The following is a 20,238-nucleotide window of genomic DNA, read 5'->3' as shown; positions in this document are numbered from 1 at the left end:
CTGCCTTCAGCCCAGGGCGTGATCCTGGAGACCTGGGATCGGGTCCCATGTCAGGCTCCCTGCGTGGAGCCTGCTTCTCCCTCTGCCTGTTTCTCTCCCTCTCTCTCTCTCTCTCTCTCTCTCTCTCTCTGTGTCTCTCATGAATAAATAAATAAAATCTTAAAAAAAAAAAAAGAAAATCTAATCCCTATAATCAGAAACTTGCCATTTGGTAAGGAGTTAACTAGAAAAACAAACAAACAAATCTTTTCTACTACAAGAAAAATAAAAGTTCTCTTTCAATATACTTTTCAAATTTATTTGTCTCATTGCAAACAGATTTTTACTGAACCTCTTTAAAGCGGGAACACATCTATAACTGTCTGATACCTACAAAGCAGGAATAAGCTAACAGCAGAGGAAAGAAAAAGCAGATTTACCTCTAGTTCTCCATATTTGAAAGAGAAACCTGTTCTTTGGAGGGAGGAAAATTGGGCATCTGTATCAAGTAGGAGGACAAAGAAAGAGAAAACTATCCCAGTAAGTAATAAATCCCTAAAATAAGGGAAGAACTAGAAATCAAATGGCAATTCAGATCATTAGAAGAGAGAGGGAAGTTGGCGTGGATATTGACTGTGTTCACACATGGCTCAAGAAAATTGGAGAAGGTGAGACAGAGACAGTGAACCCCATGCAGAGCCCCTCTTCTTACTTGGCAACAAGATAAACCCTGTGATGGTGAGACAGCACTTGGGAAAACTGGTTCCAGCAGTTCTTTTTCTTTAGAGCCATATCCACCTTTTGCAGTCCAGAACAATTCAGCAGAACTCTCAGGGCATCCCGTGCATAGCTAAGGCCCCAAAGAAGAGCAGAGTCACACTTGACAGTGGCCTTTATGTCACTAAGTACGTGAGACCTGCCTTTTCATTTCATCTTGGGCAGGATGCTGGTTTTGGGGAAGGGAATGTTTCAAAGGAAAACAACTTTCAGTGCTCTTCATCTTCCCTGGTCAACAATACATAGGATTTAGGGTTCAACTGAAATGGTACCGTGTAAAACCTAAGATTAATCATTGATCAGCTTATTAGTTTATGAGCATAAAGCTTATTAAAAGATGTTAAATGATGTGATAATTTGCTAAAAGTGCCTGCTGCTTTTCTTTTTTTGGATGCTTTAAATAAATAGATATATTCTCATCTGTGTGGGATGATTTGATGTGTGTCTACTTGAAAGACAGAGAATGGATTAAATATCTTAATGGTATGGATTGTGCTTTGGAGTTCTGCTCGGCTTAGAAGTCCACCCCTGATGAAGGCAAATAGCAGGCAGTGGGTCCAGATTTCTCCGGAGGACAGCAAAGCTAACTATACTGTTTTGGGTGAAAGGAGAGAGCTGAATCTTGCCTTATGTGGACAGATTGACTGTGTGCCATCTTAAGCCCACAGATTACATCATCAACCACAAAACAACTTTGAAGTTCCCAGAGGACATTTGTAAACATTATTTTAATCTCTCACATACAATTACCCAGAGAAATCACTGTCAGACAGTAGGTGGCAGAGCTAGCATGTGTCTGGCTTTGGATCTAATGCTCCGGCCAGCTCTCTCTCCCCGTAGTAGCCTCCCTCTGGCAAGAATAAACCATGTTCTGTGGGAGTGGTTCTTTGTACACTCTGCACACACTCAGGGAAGGTCCTAGCTAACTTGTTGCTACTTAGGGGTTCTAAAGGCCTTTCACCCTTCAGAGGAAAGATAACTGTAATAAACGAATGCATTGCATATAATTATAAAGAGTTCCACATGAAGCCAAGGGACTAGAAATAGTTGACAGCTAGAAGCTTATTTCTTATTGAAATTAAAATAACTGATATGATCTCACAACAGCCTGTCCTTAATCATCAGTCTCAGGTCACTGCTGTAGAAGAGTTGAAGCATGAGAGCCATCAAGAGCTGGGGGAAAAACTCGGCCACCGCTCTCTTGTAAGAACTAATAGGCAGCAATGTGCACAGAGCCTGGGATGCCTATAAGAGAAGGAAAAAGAAGTCAATAAAGGAGCCACCTGTCTCTAAACCCTGTCAGCCTTAGTGAAATGGGGAAGGAGGAACTGCAACCCCTTTGCAATTCCTCCTGGAAGGAAGCCTCTAGTGTGAATGTGTATTCATTCATTCTGTAACCGCTACTAAGTCCATTTTGAACCAGGAACAGTGCCCAGTATTCTATGGCAATAAGCTCCCAAAGCACTATCAACAACTCTTGGCTGCCAAACCAGTGGGAAGCCAGCTGGTTCTAAAGGACAGTATACATCCCAATGTCCCCTTCATATGTGGCCATGAAGAATAGTCCTACCACTAACCCAGGTCCTCCCTATGCTTGAACAATTCAGGCCAGTGAGATATTTAAGAGGAGGCAGGCTAGATCACTAACAATCATTTGGTCCACTGACCACTTCAATACCCACCCACCACATCAGAGAAACACATCCGACCACCTCACATTTGTGGAACACTACCCATTTTCTTCCTATTATATCTCTGTAAGACTAGAATTTACTTCCAGAAGCAGTGATTTTAGTCCTCAGGAAATATGAAATGGTGGGCACAAATGACATTAGGCCTTCACATGCCTATGAAAGTCTGTAAGGTCCATCTGGTGGCTACTCTCTGACACCATCTCTGAACTTCCATCCTTGTTCCGTTCTCTTCTTTTGGTTTCCTTGTAGTCGCTGATGTAGCAGGCAAGTTCCCATCATTGCAGAGCTTTTGTCCTTCTCTCTGTCTGGAACTCTCTTGCCCAGATATTTGCAAGGACCACTCCTTTATTCTCTGGATGTTGCCTCAGCAGAAAGGCCTTCCTTGACCAACTTTCCTAAATCCTCCCTGCCACTTCCTTTTCTCCACATCACTTTATGTCACTTCTCAGCTTTATATCATCTGACACATGACACATTTTTTGTTTGTTTGTTTATTGTGTCTTTTACCAGAATGTAAGCTTTCTGATCAGGGTATGGCATATAGTAGGCACTCAATAAGTATGAATGAATGAAAGCAATAAGAATGAATGGATGAAAGCAGAACAGTGTCAAGAAATATGACTGATTCTGTGGGTAGATAGGGGTTTTCATGATCAGAAAAACACCAGGACAGAGAAACACTCATGGTATTACTTACCGCTACAGGCATCATATTAGTAGTATCTAGGGAGAAACGTCTTCTTTCCATTAGGCTGTCCTGCATTTCTCCAGGCTTTCCTTTCAGTATCAACAAGATTGTCTTCAGCACATGAGGGGCCATCCTTGACTCAGAGCCTGCTGCCTGCCACATCAGTAGCAAAGTGCTGCAAACACAGCCCCCGCACCCCCCCCCCCCACACACACATAGTGAGAATCAGGTTATTAATTTCCTACTTATACTGTGTTGTGAATTGGGAAAAGTCTTGATTTTACATGTTTATGTAGCACAGAAATTGCAGACAAGTCTAAACCAAACTGATATGCTCATTTCCAAATAATCCCATTAATCTCTTGTCCTTGAAAACAGAGGAAGAATTTAGATGAGATCTTACAGAAAATACAGTCTGCAAGTCTGCAAGTTCATTTCTTAGCACATTTAAATATCTGTCCAGGTCACTGTCAAGAATGGGTAAGTTTTCTCCATTCCAAGCTCTGATCTTCCCACCTTGTGACCTTGTTCATCAAGGAATAATAAAATATTTAAAAACTGGTATAGAAATACAGATTAATATATAAATACATATATCAACTTAAAAAAACCAAATAGGTAGAAATACTAAGCAAAAAATTATATAAATTTAAAAATTAGAAAATTAATTTAAATTGAACTCAGAGGAGTGGTCCCTTTTGTGAACTGTCACACATTTAATTAGTGACACTGATGTTACTAGAATCCTGGCTTCTCAACCTCCAGTCCCCTAGCTCCTTTCTGGCCACTGTTTGGGACTTTTTTTTTTTTTTTTTTTTTTTTTTTGTGCTCATCTTAAAAACTGCTAGACACCTTTGTGTGGGTAAATTCCCGATACCTTATTAATCTGTGCTGGGTTCTGAGCCCTATTTTATAGTGTCTCTGCATTTAGGTTCCTAAGGGAGGCCTGGTCCTCTGGGACACAGACATACCAGGTCTTCAGAACCCATTACCCCACTGCTCCTGCCTTTTCGGCTCAACTTTAGAACTATGCTTAGAACCACATGGACATCAAGTCTCATATACCCTGTCTCATTCCTTTACCTCTTGATCATACCTGTTAGCTGATCAGACAGTCTCTCCGTTTCTCTGATTTAGCTCAACTGCAAATCCTAGTCTTTTAGTCTACCTCAAACCTCACCTACTATTGCAGAGGATCTGCTGATGACTATTTTAATTTAACTCTAATTGTGCTTGCTTTCTATACCTCCTCATTTCATATTGTTTATATTGAATTCACTGGCAACTTTAATCCATGGGCCATTCTCTCTCAAAAAAATGCTTGAAGGCTGGTAATATTTTACATACAATGGGTGCTTAATTCCTGAATGAGAAAACACTGAGTCTTATAAAGATTTTTAATTTTGGAATTTTCTGAGTAGTAAAATGCTTTGTATTTGTGAGCCTCCCAAATTAATATAAGCTTTCAGTTGGAAAAAAAGGTCAGTCACATAATTGGTTTAACATTTTATGGGTTTTGATATGCCTTTACAGATGTTAACTTATATAATTGCTTTATAGATAAAGAATTTTTCTCATCTCACAGACAAACTGAGGACCAAGGTGTTTAGAAATTTGTGTGGCTGAGAAGGAATTCAGACCCATTTGTTTTCAAAGCCTGAATCTTTTTCTTAATGTAATTTCCTTCCTTTTATACTGTTAATAGTAGAGAAGTATTACCTTCCTTCTCAAGGTACAAATGATAGAAATGAAGTGCTGTCATTTACTACCCTCTTCTAATGTGAGTTAGGCTCATACTGTCCCTTAAGCTCACATTGGTATTCTTTTCTCCTTAATATTTTCTGTGATCCTGGATCATGAATTTCAGATAAATAGCTAAGGAACAGCTACTTCTAATGTTTCATTATTTTGTTGGTGGATAGAAATACCTTACATCTGTTTTTTATAAATGAGAAAAAAGCACTATAAATTTTATCACTTATGGCAAAAAATCCATCATTACTTTGAGGAGAGGCTTGTTCCTATGGAATATGCAGTAGAACACAATTTAAAGTATCACATAAATAATAGTGACCATGATCATTTGTCAGTGGTGTTTACTCTGTGTAGGTGTTGTATGAGAATATAAATAAAATGCATGATGTTATTTAAACTTTATGATCATCCTATGTTGTACAAAAATAGACATCCTTTTTCAGAAAAAAAGAAGTGACCCTAACTCTTTCCAGCTCTGTCATATTCTGGAGACCCTTGTGGAAGGTGTAAGGGTGTCTTACTTGTCTGCTGGGATTGGGTAATCCATAAGTTGAAAGATAACCTTCTTCGGTGAAGAACGTATCAACAAGGTGATGACCCGCAACAAAGTATGCCTCATGACATGAGAAGAATGTTCACACAATTGCTTATAAATAGCATCCACAATCTTAGACACCTGGAAAAATAATTTCAGAGTCTTTTGTTCCATGGCCACCTCTAAACCAAGGATTTCTTGGATCTAAGAATTCAGCCCTCCTCAGAATGGCCAAGGCAGCAATTAACACACAAATAAGCACTAGAGGAAAGCATATTTATATGTATGACTACACAATGTAAAATATTTGTTTTGATGAGAAGTAAGCCTATGCATTTATTGATATTGGGAAAATACCCAGTTTTTTAAAAAAAATTATTTGGGGAAGGTAGACTTCATTATATAAGACATAAAAGCTCGGTATAGAGAACATGTATAATTCAAATCCTTTAAGAAGGAAGTCAAAATTATGGAGCAGAATAACAATGGAATTTCAAAAAACCTTTCTGAAAGTTAAAGAAGACTTGAATCTACATATGGAATGGTTAAACTATGTGTTGGAAGAATGGTCCAGAATGGTAAACGCTGGGTCACATACTCTTGCAAATTCTAGTCATAGGCCCTATGTCAGTTTTATTTTTTCCCCTTTATATTCATTCTTGAACAAGGAGATTACTAGCCAGACCTGAAATTTGTCTCAAATTAGTGGCTATATATTTAACATTCATCTAACCAGATAACTTCACTATTTTGAAAATATTCCTCAGAGATCATAAGCTGAAATGTTGGTTGATATAATTTACATTCAATTGCAATTGTCTCATATACAGTTAGTTATCTAGACCAACCCCCAACTCCAAGCAAAAAAAATAAAATAAAATAACTGAAGTGTTAAGAGTGCAGGACATTCCTTGTGCTGCATATGCTCCAAGGTGAACACAAAATTGTGGACATTAAACATTGTTCTTCTCCATTGACTTTTTAACTATGGGTTTAGAGCTCTTTCTTCTTATCCTCTTTTCTTTTCCATGCAGCATGTCCCAAAACAAGCCAACTATGTTACTGTACACTCAAGTACAGCAATTATGATCTGCTTTAATTCCTAAAAGAAGACTTGCTGTGTTAGATTTATTTAGAGATTATAAGCCCATATACTATATATGCAATTTAGGTTTTGTTTTCAGGGATAATTTTAACCATGAACAATTTTCCATTATAACTGATTTTATTTTATTAAAAAATATCTTATTTATTTAGTTTTAGAGAGAGAGAGAGTGATGTGAGCAGGAGGAGGAACAGTGGGGGAAGGAAGGAGGGGCAAGAATCTCAAACAGACTCCACACTGAGTGAGAAGCTCTGTGTGGCTGGATCTCACAGATTCCAGATCACGACCTGAGCCAAAACCAAGAGTGGACCCTTAACCAATTGAGCCACTCAGACACCCCCCTTTTATACCTGATTTTAGAATCCAATCCAGTTTAAGACAAGAATCCACTGTATTCAGTACTTCAGTTGTTTGTGGGAGCTGAGGTGGAGTAAAAGTTGCTGAATTTCCATCTTCATTCAGTTGCTTTCTCTGTATTCAATAATTTTACTGTGCAGAGGCTAGTTTTACACATCTAGCTTTCTGTCAGGCTTCTCTTCCTCTCTACAGCCTTCATCCAGCCTCTCTTTCTCAATAGATGAGAGAACTTGAATTGGTCAAGAAATAGACTGTTGCCTTCCAGCTTCTCCCTGGGTCGTGCTTGCCTTTGGGAATCCTCCCATCTGTAGCCTCATTGGGAGGTCTATAGAAAGCTTTACTTCCTCTTTCCTGCTCTGTGAATTTGAGTATAAGCTCTTATTTTATTTTCAATTACATAACACTGTGTGTCAGGACTGGGATCTGGGAGTTCAGCCCAACCCCATCAGGGCTGGTTTCATGAGCATGTGATCTCTACATTTGCACAGGGTTCTGCACTCAGAAGGTTCAAAGCTTTGCTGTCGCCATCTTCAAATTTTTATCTTTGAGCTTGTGTTTGGTAAGTGAAGCCCAATGGGACAATGGAGCATGTATATGAGCAGGCATCAGCTGTAATTCCTGTGTGTAGCCCCATTCACATGCAGCACTCATTAAGTGCACATGGAAGTGCACAGAATTCCAGTGGACCCATGAGCATAGGAGTCAGAGGGACTTCAAAGTGAGTATAAGATAAGCATTTATTGAACCCTCAACCATCTAAGTGGAAAATGATGACTCATCGATAAACTGAGGATAGAAGGTGTTAATAGAATGTGTGAATGACAAGAAGTAAAATAAAAACAATTTAGTTTTGTGTAGTGTTTCTGTTCTTTTGGTAAGAAGAAAAACATATTCCTGTGTGAGCTATGAAATGTAAGTTGCATTATTTTGTTGAATTAAATGCTCATATTTATATGTATAACTTAGAAAGACATTAAATAGAAAATAAAAATGCTGTGACAAATTGAAAGAGACTGTAGAGGAAAAGGAAATATCTTTCATATGTTTGTATATTTAATGGCACTTTTTCCCTATGTTTTGAACAGGAAGCCCTATATTCATTTGCACTTGGCCCCACAAATTATGTAGCCAGCACTACAGCAAGCTGAGGGTCCTTGAAAACTTCCCTTAGTCATTACACAAAAGATTTCAATTATAACTATACTAGTTTACTGTCACTAATGTATTCTTTAAAAAAAAAAAACAGTTGCAAATGTATCAAGGTACTATGATTTGGTATGATTGGTAGGTCGTAGTTCATGACATAATTTTCTAAACTTTTCTGCATGCTTGAAATATTTCACAAAAAAGCGCCTCATTTGATTAAAGTAACATAATGAACAATAGCAAGAAATAAAAAAGAAAAGAAATAGGCCTATAACAAAAGCAACAGGAACACTTTAGAGAATAAAATCTGTGTTCCCTTGCTCATTGTCAAGTATCTTACCATGGTGACCTTATGGGCATGATATTCCAGAGTCATTTTCAGCATGGTTGACGCCTCGAATGCAGTTACACAATTGGATGAAGAGAGTCTCATCAGGAGACTCCACACAAAGTCAGTCAGCAAGGATGGCTTTAGGGTTTGTCCTACATACTGAAACCAAAAGGGGAGAACCATGACTTCAGGCCTTACCTACAACAACATGAGAAAGACAACTAAATTCAACCATCCTGGAGGAAGCTCCAGGGCCAGGTAGGACCACAAGATTTTTATGGGCCTTAGGCATCTTTGCTGTTATGGCCCACTTCCTCCATTCAAAAATGTTAAATATCACATTTTACAACTGTATTGTTACTGAGATGGCTATAATTCAAGTAGAATTACATCTACTTTTTTCTTCTGATTTTTAAGGCAGTTAGAACATTTTTATCTGAATAAGTCAGCTTTGGGGCCAGGCTAGGAAACAAATGAAGAATCATGGTATTACAATTAAAAGAACCTTGTTAAAAAAATATAAATAAATAAAATAAATAAATAAATAAACATAAATAAATAAATAAATAAAAGGAACCTTGTAATATTGATTTTACACCAATTCAGCTGTTTGAATAAAATAAAAAAATAAAAGAGGAATACCCATAGACCATAAAATATGAACAAAATTGCATGATTATGGATCTCTCAGTTAATAGAGATGAATGAGTAACATTCTTTCCTTTAATATACATGAATATATATGTATACATTACATTTATATTATAAACACATACAGACTCAGACACATAAGTCATTTCCCCAAGTATAGAAGGTACTCAATCTTGCCAATGAAAGCTTATCTACATCTTTATTAAAAGGATAGAGCATAGCTCCTTTTGGTCAATAGTGCAGGTCTGAGTGAGAATGGGTGGCCACCAGGCTCCTTCCTATTGGGCAGGGGGGTAAAAGGTGGTATTCTTGGAATGCTATGGAAGAAAGCTAAAGGAAAGTCACTAGGGGCTTGGTGAGGTGGATTGAGTATCACAAATAGCTTGCCTTTCTTTAAGGAAGACGGATTTAATTATATGATATGTTGAATTTAAAAAAACACTGAAATGGGGGAATATTCTATTTAACTATTTGTTTATTTAATAAAATTACTTTAATGTCTATTTAAAAGTTGTAGAAGAAGCAATTTCTAGTGAAAATTAGAACTACTGTTAGAAGTTTCTGTCATGTGAAGGTACAGGTATGACAGTAGACTACATCAAATGACAGGGATTGCCTATAAAATGTGATCTATGGGTAACTCTTTGGAAATATACCAATCCCATGGGACCAGCTAGCTTCTTTAGCAAGCACCCATACTTCCCTTTGTTTCTTGCTATTTTTTTCATTATTACATATTCTTGATGCTACTCATTGTAGTGGCTGCATGATATAGTATTAACTTGATATTCCACAATTAATCATCTATTTTTCTGTTTTACACACAGGTTTTTAAAAAAATAAATCATACATCTGGGAAGAGTCTCTTCTCATAAAAATATATATTATTTTGAGTTTTTTCCTTTCTATAAATTTCCATGAGTGAGATTAGTAGTTTATTTGGTATAAACACTTTTTTTTGGTTTAGTCTGTGATACTTTTTTTTTTCAGTTTTGTTTATTTATTCATGAGAGACACACAGAAACAGAGACATAGGCAGAGGGAGAAGCAGACTTGCTGCGGGGAGTCTGATGTGGGACTGGATCTCAGGATCTGGGGATCACAACCTGAGACAAAGGTGGATGTTCAACCACCGAGCCACCCAGGCATCCCTAGGACATTGAGACAATGTCCTTTCTTATAACTGGTCACTATATAAAAGAACAGTCTCTTAATCTGTAAATTGCTTTTTAAAAAAAAATTCCATTTTTTCATTTCATGGTGTTTTGTTTCTAGCCCTCTTGGCTAAAAACCTTGATGCTTATCCTCCTATTTGTATCCTTTGGACTTTGTCTTTGGCTATGGTCTTCTTGGTTCTTACAAGATTCTTACTACAATCTTGTATCCTCAACCCACCTGTTCCAATTTACCTCTGAAAATCCCAATTTCAGGGTTTTCCAGCTATTGGTCTTGCAAACAGGGCCAAGACTGGCCTGCTTTGGTCTCACAAGTGGCAACTAAATAGCAGGTCATGAATGCAAGGACCCAGGGCCCCCTCCTCAAGTCCCAGGATTTCCAAATCCAAAGGACATTAAACTCAGAAAAGGCAGAACACCAACTTGAAATTGGTGGTAGCTAGCCTCATGAACCATTTGGAAGGCGCTCTAAGGAGGCATCCAGTCCTCCACTCACTAGCTCAATCATGGCGCTCAGGATTCCAATTCCAGGCACTGGAGTGGAGGATGGAAGGATGGAAGGATGTAGAACAATTTTCTAGTATACCTAGATGGATGCTTGTTTTTTCTATGTAAATGGACAATTTCATAGTCAACCAGGCTCGTTATTTTTGAGGGGAGATGGGTAAGAAAAAATGCTTGATTTTGGAAAAATGCACTATCATGTAGACGTGTATTTAAGACACCTGCAGTATTTTTGACCATATAATGTCAGATGTATCACTTCTACATCTTCTCAGCCTTCCATAATTCTATCTCAGCCATGGGAGAAGACACTACTTTATGTTTGTAATTTTAGGAGGAACCATAAGACTCTCCCACGCTAGCCTGAAGGGCTTCCCAGCAGCTCTGCTGAGCTATTGGCTCAATACGTGTGGCTAGAAGGCCATTTGTTGGGACAGCCCAACCTAGGCTGCAGAGCTGGGTGATCTTTCAAGCATATGGATACTTTGAAGAAAGTGAGAGAGTATACAGAACCTCATGGTATTCCCCAGGGTTGGATCAATGTAAAAACTATTTACTTGCTACTGAGATTTATCATTTTAACTTAAATTCTTTTTAATTTAATGGGTTTTTAAAAACAAAATCTAAAGCAGATTATTTTGATGTTTGCTGAGTAAATTATAATACTATTGAAAAGCCTGTTAATTGGTGACTTTATTAAGTTTGCTACATAACCAGAAGTTTCCCTTCTTTAGTGGATATTTATTAAACAAAAAGAAGTATAAAACTAGAAAACACTTCTATCATTTGCATTCTGTAAGGATTCCATAAAATAATATAAATTGCAATATTCAGGAATAACAGGCATTATTCTTATTCATAGAGATGAAAATCAAGAAGCCAAATACTCTACATATTACTTACTCTGTGCTTCACTGAACTTTACAAACATGGAAAAAATTTATTAAAAATATAGACTGATGAAATAAGTTGCCACTAAAAGTAATAATACACATGAAATAAAAGCCATAGGATAAAGTAGGAGGCAAGTTACCTGGGTAATTTTAGTTTTGTCTTGTTGCAAGTCCATTAGTAGGAATTCTGTATCAGAGGGAACAGGTAGGAGGCCATGATTTCCAGAATTACACATTGTAGATTTAATTTCTTCAATATCTGCTTATTAAGAAAAAGAGTTTAAGGTTCTTATTTGATCATTAGTTCCTTCTATGACATTGCTATTTCCAATTTCTCCTTCCTACCCAATTCTGGAGATCTAAAGTGTTCTGAACATTTAACTCTGTTAATAGTTTAATCACATCGAATAAAGTGTTTAAATGAGGCCTCTGTGGAATACAAATGAAAGACATAGATAAGATAATTTTAACATGTTGAGCATGTATTGAATACATTTAGTCCATCAAATGCATCACTGAGTGACTGGGAAGGCTGTCATTACATTGGAGTGTTTATTGGTAGAAGAATAGACTTGGAGGTATTTTGCAAAGAGTTGAAGTTATATATCAGGAAAGCCAGAAGCTCTCAATGAAAACTTCAGGGGCATATGTCTTTAATTCCGGAGAAGGTGAATTTCAATAATTTCATTTGTTTGTTAACAGCTCTGTAGAGATTTGACAGTTTATTTAAAATGTACAATTTGGTAAGTTTTTATATATGTATATACCAATGAAAACATTACTGCAATAAAAAAATAAATAAATAAAAAATAAGAAAGCCCAATCATGTTCATTCCCTTCTTCACACCTGCTCCCTTCTACCCACCCCTGATCTAAAGGCAACCACAGATCTGCTTTCTGTTATCAGCTTTGTCAAGTTTGTATTTCCTATTTTATTTTTTTTTAATTTCCTATTTTCTAATTTTATATAAGTGGATTCATATAGCATGTACTCCTCTGTTGTTTGGCATTTTTCCCTCAGCAGAATTATTTTGTGATTCACCCAAGTTGTATGTATCAACAGTTCATTCCTGTTTTACTGATGAATACTATTCCATTGCATGTATATACCATCATCTGCTAATCCATCTGCCTACTGATAGACATTTGGGTTGTTTCCAGTTTTTGGCTTTTCCAAATAAAGTGCTGTCAACATGTGTGTACAAGTCTTGGTGCGAATATCTGCTTTCATTTCTCTTAGGTAAATCCTAAGTTATGGAATGACTGGATCATTTGATAGATGTGTGTTTATCTTTTTAGGATACTGCCAAATTATTCTCCAAAACTGTGTCATTTCACATTCCCTTTAACAATGTGTGAGAGTTCTGGTTGCTTCACATCTTTAATAATATATGGTATGGTTGGCGTTCCAATTTTAGACATTTTAATGGGTATATAGTGGGGTTTCATTGCAGTTTTTAAGTTAAATGCCTTTTATGACCAAATATTGAACATCTTTTGGTGTGCATCCTTGCCATCTGTGCTTCTTTGGTGAAATGATTCAAATAGTTCAAATTTAATATATTTTTAAATTTGTTGTCTTTTTTCTTACTTAGTATTCACTTTTAAATTCTGGATACAGGCCTTTTATCAGATAAGTAACTTGCAAAAATCTTCTACCAGTGTGTGGCTTATCTATTCTCTTAACAGTGTCTTTCAAAGAGCAGAAATACTTAATTTTTCATTTTTAAAATTTATAGGGCAGGCTTTTGGTGGTGTGTTTAAGAAATCTTTGGGGCACTTGAGTGGCTCAGTCAGTTAAGCATCTCACTCTTGATTTGGGTTCAGGTCATGACCTCAAGCCCTGAGATAGGCTCCATACTCAGTATGGATTCTCTCCCTCTCCTTCTGCCTCTCTCCCTTGCTGCCCTCTCCCCTGGGGGGGAAAAAAAAAGCGTGAACAAAAGAAAGAAAGGAAGAAAAGAAGAAAGGAAGAAATAAAGGAAAAAGAAAAAAAACTTTGGCTAACTCAAGGTACAAGGACTTCTAGTTACATAGTTTTAGATTTTATGTTTAGTCTTATGGGTCCATTTTGAATTAGCTTTTGCATTATGTATCAGATACAGGTCAAATTCTTTTCTTCTGCATATATATATAACCAATTTTTCCAGGACCATTTACTGATATTTACTCTTTCTTCACTGAACTTCCTTTGAACTTTTATCGAAAACCATTTGACCATATATATGTGGATCTATTTATAAATTTTTGTACCTGTGTTCTTGAGGAACATTGGCCTGTAGTTTTTTTGTTTTTTGTGTTTCTTATAATGTCTTTATGTGCTTTTGGTATCAGAATGTTGCTAGCCTCACTGAATGGGCAAGTATTCCCTCATTCTTTAATTTCTGGAAGAATTTGTATAGGGTTGGTACAGTTTCTTTAAGTGTTTGCTAGATCATTTCAGTCTGGAGTTTTCTTTATGGGTATTATATTTTCATTTTTGCTCAAAATGCTTTCAATTTCCATTTTTATGTCTTTTTTTTTTTTTTTTTGATTCATGGGCTTTTTAGAAGTGGATTACCTAGTTTCCAAATATTTTGAATTTTCCAGATATCTTTCTGGGTTTTATTTCTAATTTAATTCCATTTTGGGCAGAGAATATATTTTGTATGATTGAAGGAATTTGCTTTCTTAAGACTTGATTTATGGCTTAAATATGCTCTATGTTGGTAAATTTTGTTTTCTCTTGAGAATGTTCATTTTTCCATTATTAGTGGAGTATTCTATAAATGTTAGATCAAGTTGGTTCAAGTCTATATCTTTAATAATTTTCTGTGTTATAAATTATTGAGAGAGGGTTACTGAATTCTCTGACTGTAATTCCAGATCTTCTTCAGTTCTATCCATTTTTGTTTAATGTATTTTGATTTTTAATTTGTACACATTTCTGTTTTTATGGACATATGTGTTTAGAATTGTTATGTCTTATTAATTAACTGATCCTTTTATCATTATGAAATGACCCTCTTTTTCATTTATATTATGTTATTTTTTGCCTTAAACAGGTGATTATCATTTTAAAAGATTTAAATAATGATAAAAGAATTATAGTTTATACCTACATAGTTGTACTCCATTACTCTTCATTCTTTTATGTAGATCTAGATTTTCACCTGGGAATTTTTTTGTTGAAGTATTTATTTTATTTTATTTATTTATTTATTTTTTTAATAATAAATTTATTTTTTATTGATGTTCAATTTGCCGAAGTACAGAATAACACCCAGTGCTCATCCCGTCAAGTGCCCACCTGACTGCCCAGTCACCACCACCCCCGCCCTCCTCCCCTTCCACCATCCCTAGTTCATTTCCCAGAGTTAGAAGTCTTTACCTTCTGTCTCCCTTTCTGATATTTCCCACACATTTCTTCTCCCTTCCCTTCTATTCCCTTTCACTATTATTTATATTCCCCAAATGAATGAGAACATATAATGTTTGTCCTTCTCCGACTGACTTACTTCACTCAGCATAATACCCTCCAGTTCCATCCACGTTGAAGCAAATGGTGGGTATTTGTCATTTCTAATAGCTGAGTAATATTCCATTGTATACATAAACCACATCTTCTTTATCCATTCATCTTTCGATGGACACCGAGGCTCCTTCCACAGCTTGGCTATTGTGGCCATTGCTGCTAGAAACATCGGAGTGCAGGTGTCCCAGCGTTTCACTGCATCTGTATCTTTGGGGTAAATCCCCACAGTGCAATTGCTGGGTCGTAGGGCAGGTCTATTTTTAACTCTTTGAGGAACCTCCACACAGTTTTCGAGAGTGGCTGCACCAGTTCACATTCCCACCAACAGTGTAAGAGGGTTCCCTTTTCTCCGCATCCTCTCCAACATTTGTGGTTTCCTGCCTTGTTAATTTTCCCCATTCTCACTGGTGTGAGGTGGTATCTCATTGTGGTTTTGATTTATATTTCCCTGATGGCAAGTGATGCAGAGCATTTTCTCAAGTGCATGTTGGCCATGTCTATGTCTTCCTCTGTGAGATTTCTCTTCATGTCTTTTGCCCATTTCATGATTGGATTGTATGTTTCTTTGGTGTTGAGTTTAATAAGTTCTTTATAGATCTTGGAAACTAGCCCTTTATCTGATATGTCATTTGCAAATATCTTCTCCCATTCTGTAGGTTGTCTTTGAGTTTTGTTGACTGTATCCTTTGCTGTGCAAAAGCTTCTTATCTTGATGAAGTCCCAATAGTTCACTTTGCTAGATTGAAGTCACCAAGTATAAATGTATTATTATCTAAGTATTTCTTCACTTTGGTTAATAATTGATTTATATATTTGGCAGCTCCCACATTCGGAGCATATATATTAAGGATTGTTAAGTCCTCTTGTTGGATAGATCCTTTATGTATGATATAGTGTCCCTCTTCATCTCTCACTACAGTCTTCAGGGTAAATTTTAGTTTATCTGATATAAGGATGGCTACCCCTGCTTTCTTTTGAGGACCATTTGAATGGTAAATGGTTCTCCAACCTTTTATTTTCAGGCTATAGGTGTCCTTCTGTCTCAAATGAGTCTCTTGTAGACAGCAAATAGATGGGTCCTGCTTTTTTTTTTTTTTTAAATTTTTATTTATTTATGATAGTCACAGAGAGAGAGAGAGAGAGAGAGAGAGAGAGAGAGGGGCAGAGACACAGGCTCCATGCACCGGGAGCCCGACGTGGGATTCGATCCCAGGTCTCCAGGATCGCGCCCTGGGCCAAAGGCAGGCGCCAAACCGCTGCGCCACCCAGGGTTCCCCGGGTCCTGCTTTTTTATCCAGTCTGACACCCTGCGCCTTTTGATGGGTCATTAAGCCCAGTCACATTCAGAGTTACTATTGAAAGATATGAGTTTAGTGTCATCATGATATCTATTCAGTCCTTGTTTTTGTGGATTGTTCCACCGAACTTCTTCTTAAAGGGGAATTTTAAGAGTCCCCCTTAAAATTTCTTGCAGAGCTGGTTTGGAGGTCACATATTCTTTCAGTTCCTGCCTGTCTTGGAAGCTCTTTATCTCTCCTTCCATTTTGAATGAGAGCCTTGCTGGATAAAGTATTCTTGGTTGCATGTTCTTCTCATTTAGGACCCTGAATATATCCTGCCAGCCCTTTCTGGCCTGCCAGGTCTCTGTGGAGAGGTCTGCTGTTACCCTAATACTCCTCCCCATAAAATTCAGGGATTTCTTGTTTCTTGCTGCTTTAAGGATCTTCTCATTATCTTTGGAATTTGCAAGCTTCACTATTAAATGTCGAGGTGTTGAACAGATTTTATTGATTTTAGGGGGGATCTCTCTATTTCCTGGATCTGAATGTCTGTTTCCCTTCCCAGATTAGGAAAGTTTTCAGCTAGGATTTGTTCAAATACATATTCTGGCCTTCTGGCCCTTTTGGCGCCCTCGGGAACCCCAATTAAACATAGGTTTTTCTTCCTCAGGCTGTCATTTATTTCCCTTAATCTATCTTCATGGTCTTTTGTTTGTCTCTTTTTTCCTCAGTTTCTCTTTTTGCCATCAACTTGTCTTCTATGTCACTCACTCGTTCTTCCACCTCGTTAACCCTCATTGTTAGGACTTCTAGTTTGGATTGCATCTCATTCAATTGATTTTTAATTTCTGCCTGATTAGCTCTAAATTCTGCAGTCATGAAGTCTCTTGAGTCCTTTATGCTTTTTTCTAGAGCCACCAGTAGCTGTATAATAGTGCCTCTGAATTGGCTTTCTGACATTGAATTGTAATCCAGATTTTGTAACTCTGTGGGAGAGAGGACTGTTTCTGATTCTTTCTTTTGAGGTGAGGTTTTCCTTCTAGTCATTTTGCTCAGTGCAGAGTGGCCAAAAGCGAGTTGTATTGGGAAAAGGAGAAAAAGAGAGGAGAGAAAGAAGGAAAGAAAAGAGAAAGAGAAAAAAGAAGAAAGGAAGAAAAAAAAAGAAAAAGAGAAAGAAAAAGAAAGGAAAAAAAAGGTTGGGGGAAGGAAACAATCAAAAAGCAAAACAAACTGAAACAAAACAAAACAAAACAACAACAACAAAAAAAACCACAAGGGAGTATCTTCTGATTCTGTATACTTTAAGTCCCTTGGCTTCCCCTGGAACTGGTCCGTCTAGCTGGTCTTCTGGGGGAGGGGCCTGTTGTGCTGTTTTTCAGGTGTTAGCACTTGGGGGATCTGCTCTGCCCCTCCCTGGTGCAGGGCTCAGTGGGGGTTGTTTACCCCGTGAGGCCTCAGGAGGAACAACCGCAGTGGCTGGGCCAGCTCTCGAGCCCTGGATTCCGCCCCCACAGGAACTCCAGAGCTCTCCGTCTTCAGGGCCTGGAGGCTCCGGGCAGGGCCGCTGATCTGCTCAGCTGGGGCAGGAGCGTCCTCGCTGTCCTGGGCCCTCCCGGCCTCTGCCTGTCCCTGGGGAGGCCGGATCCTGGGGTGTCCCGGCGCCCTGTGCTCCGGGGCCTGCGCTGTTGGATTCGCGCTCCCGCCCCGCAGCCCCCTCCGCGGAGCCTCCCCCGAGCCCCCCCGAGCTGCTCCCGCCCCGCAGCCCCCTCCGCGGAGCCACCCCCGAGCCCCTCCGAGCTGCTCCAGGTCCCGCCGAGCGCGCTGCAGCCCTTAGGGAGCTCGGCGCACTCTCCAGGAGCGCAGGTGTCTGTTAGTGTCCCCGGGAGCCCGAGGGCACCCCCGCCCTCCTGGGTCCTGCTCCACCTCCCTGCGAGCCCCTTTCCGCCCGGGAAGGTCGGTGCAGCTCCTGCTCCTCCGGGACGGGGCTCTCCTGTCCTGGGGACACTCCCCCCGGCCTCAGCCCAGCTCCTGGCGGGGCCCCTCCCCCTTGGAGGCCTTTTGTTTCTTTATTTCTTTTTCCCCGTCTTCCTACCTTGATAGAAGCACGAACTCTTCTCACTGTAGCGTTCCAGCTGGTCTCTCTTTAAATCTCAGGCCGAATTCATAGATTTTCAGGAAAACTTGAAGGTTTTCTAGGTAATTTGGTGGGGACAGGTGATTTGGAGACCCTACTCTTCCCCCATCTTGCCCCCCCCCCCAAAGTATTTATTTTAATATTTCTCATAGTGCAGATCTGCTGGTGAATTCTAGCAGCTCTTGTATATCTAAACATGTCTTTATTTCACTTTTGTTTTTAAAAGAATTTTTGCTGGCTAAAGAATTCCAGACTGATTTTTTTTTTTCTTTCAGTACATTGGGAGGCTGCTCCATTGCCTATGGCTTTTATTGTTTCTGATGAGAAATTTACTTTGTTCCTCTGGATGAAATGTGTCTTTTTTTTTTCCTCTGGCTCTCTTAAAATTATACAGTTGATGTCTGCTGGAGTGCTCTTCATTTCAGATATTGTAGTTTTCATCTCCAGAGGTTCAATTGAAGTCTTTTAGAAAATTTTCCTTTTTTTTAAAGATTTTATGTATTTATTCATGAGAGACACAGAGAGAGAGAGAGAGAGGCAGAGACACAGGCAGAGGGAGAACCAGGCTCCATGCAGGGAGCCTGACGTGAGACTTGATCCCGGGTCTCCAGGATCACGTCCTGGGCCGAAGGCGGTGCTAAACCACTGAGCCACCCAGGGATCCCACAGAAATTTTTTTATATCTTTACTTAACATGCTCATCTTTTTCTCTGAATCCTTAAGTAATTGGAATATATTACAATAATTGTTTTTATTGTCTCTGTCTACTAATTCTATCATCTGGATTATTTCAGTGTCAGTTTTGATTCATGTTTCTCCTCATTATGGCTTGTAATCTGCTTCTTTTGCATACCTAGTAATTTTTACTGGAAGTCTGACACTGTGAATTTTAACTTGTTGAGTGCAGGAATTTTTGTATTCCTGGGAGTAGTCAGTAGTGAGCTTTAGTCTGATGAGCATTTAAAGTATTTGGAGATCACGTGATCTTTTTAGATCTTGTTTTTAAGCTTCATTAAGTGGTACTAAGACAATTTCATCTAGAGATAATTTTTTCCTTCCAATGAAACAAAACCCTTTGAGTACTCTACCTCATTACTTATCAACTATGAAGTTTTAAATTCTGACTAATAGTCATAGGTACTATTCCCAACCTTTATGAGTTTGTTGGGTTTTTCTCTCTAATCAGTCCCCCCAGCCTCAGATAGTTTCCTCACAAGCATGCTCTGATCACTTCACACCTGAATGGTTAAGAGGAACCCTCTGCAGATCTCTGCAGTTCTCTGTGCACTCATCTCTGGTATTCAGACCTGTAAACCCTAGCTATCTTGACCTCTCTGAATTCCTAATTCTGTATATTTAACTTGGTGAGACCACTAGGTAAGAGCCTAAAAACTTTAGATGGTAAGCTCAGGCAATTGTAATCCCCATCTCATTTATTCATTTGTTCCCATCTCTCAGGAATCATTGTCCTTTGTTATCTGATGTTCAATGCCTTGAGAACAAATATATGTATTTATATTTATATATTTAATAGTTAGGTATTATGAGAGGATAGATATTTTCTCTGTTTAACTTATTTGGAAATAGTTTGGTACCTTCAGGACTTGCTTTTATGCCTCGTTAGACTGGCCAGAGCAGTATTTATTTTAGTGTTGGGCTAATTTTTCCCAACCATGGAAGCAAGAATCTGAGTATTCTATTTGATGTCCATTAGAGGGGA

General features: G+C 38.3%; 1 protein-coding gene across 7 annotated transcripts in view; it reads right to left on the bottom strand.

Moving 5' to 3' along the window:
* MROH9 (maestro heat like repeat family member 9) overlaps positions 1 to 20,238 on the bottom strand; it is a 98,699-nt gene that overhangs the window by 24,118 nt on the left and 54,343 nt on the right. For 6 of the 7 annotated variants that reach the window (XM_072830567.1, XM_072830560.1, XM_072830566.1 and 3 more), the window contains 6 exons: positions 11,731 to 11,852; positions 8,377 to 8,526; positions 5,415 to 5,569; positions 3,148 to 3,313; positions 1,859 to 2,001; positions 692 to 829 (listed from right to left, as the gene is read on the bottom strand). In XM_072830567.1, the coding sequence (XP_072686668.1) occupies positions 692 to 829; positions 1,859 to 2,001; positions 3,148 to 3,313; positions 5,415 to 5,569; positions 8,377 to 8,526; positions 11,731 to 11,852 (874 nt within the window). The remainder of the gene's footprint in view (positions 1 to 691; positions 830 to 1,858; positions 2,002 to 3,147; positions 3,314 to 5,414; positions 5,570 to 8,376; positions 8,527 to 11,730; positions 11,853 to 20,238) is intronic. The other variant, XM_072830562.1, reaches the window with a different exon arrangement.

Source organism: Canis lupus, chromosome 6 (genome assembly GCF_048164855.1).
Source record: "Canis lupus baileyi chromosome 6, mCanLup2.hap1, whole genome shotgun sequence".
NCBI classification, from domain to species: domain Eukaryota; kingdom Metazoa; phylum Chordata; class Mammalia; order Carnivora; family Canidae; genus Canis; species Canis lupus.
This window is presented reverse-complemented; position numbering and strand designations above follow the sequence as displayed.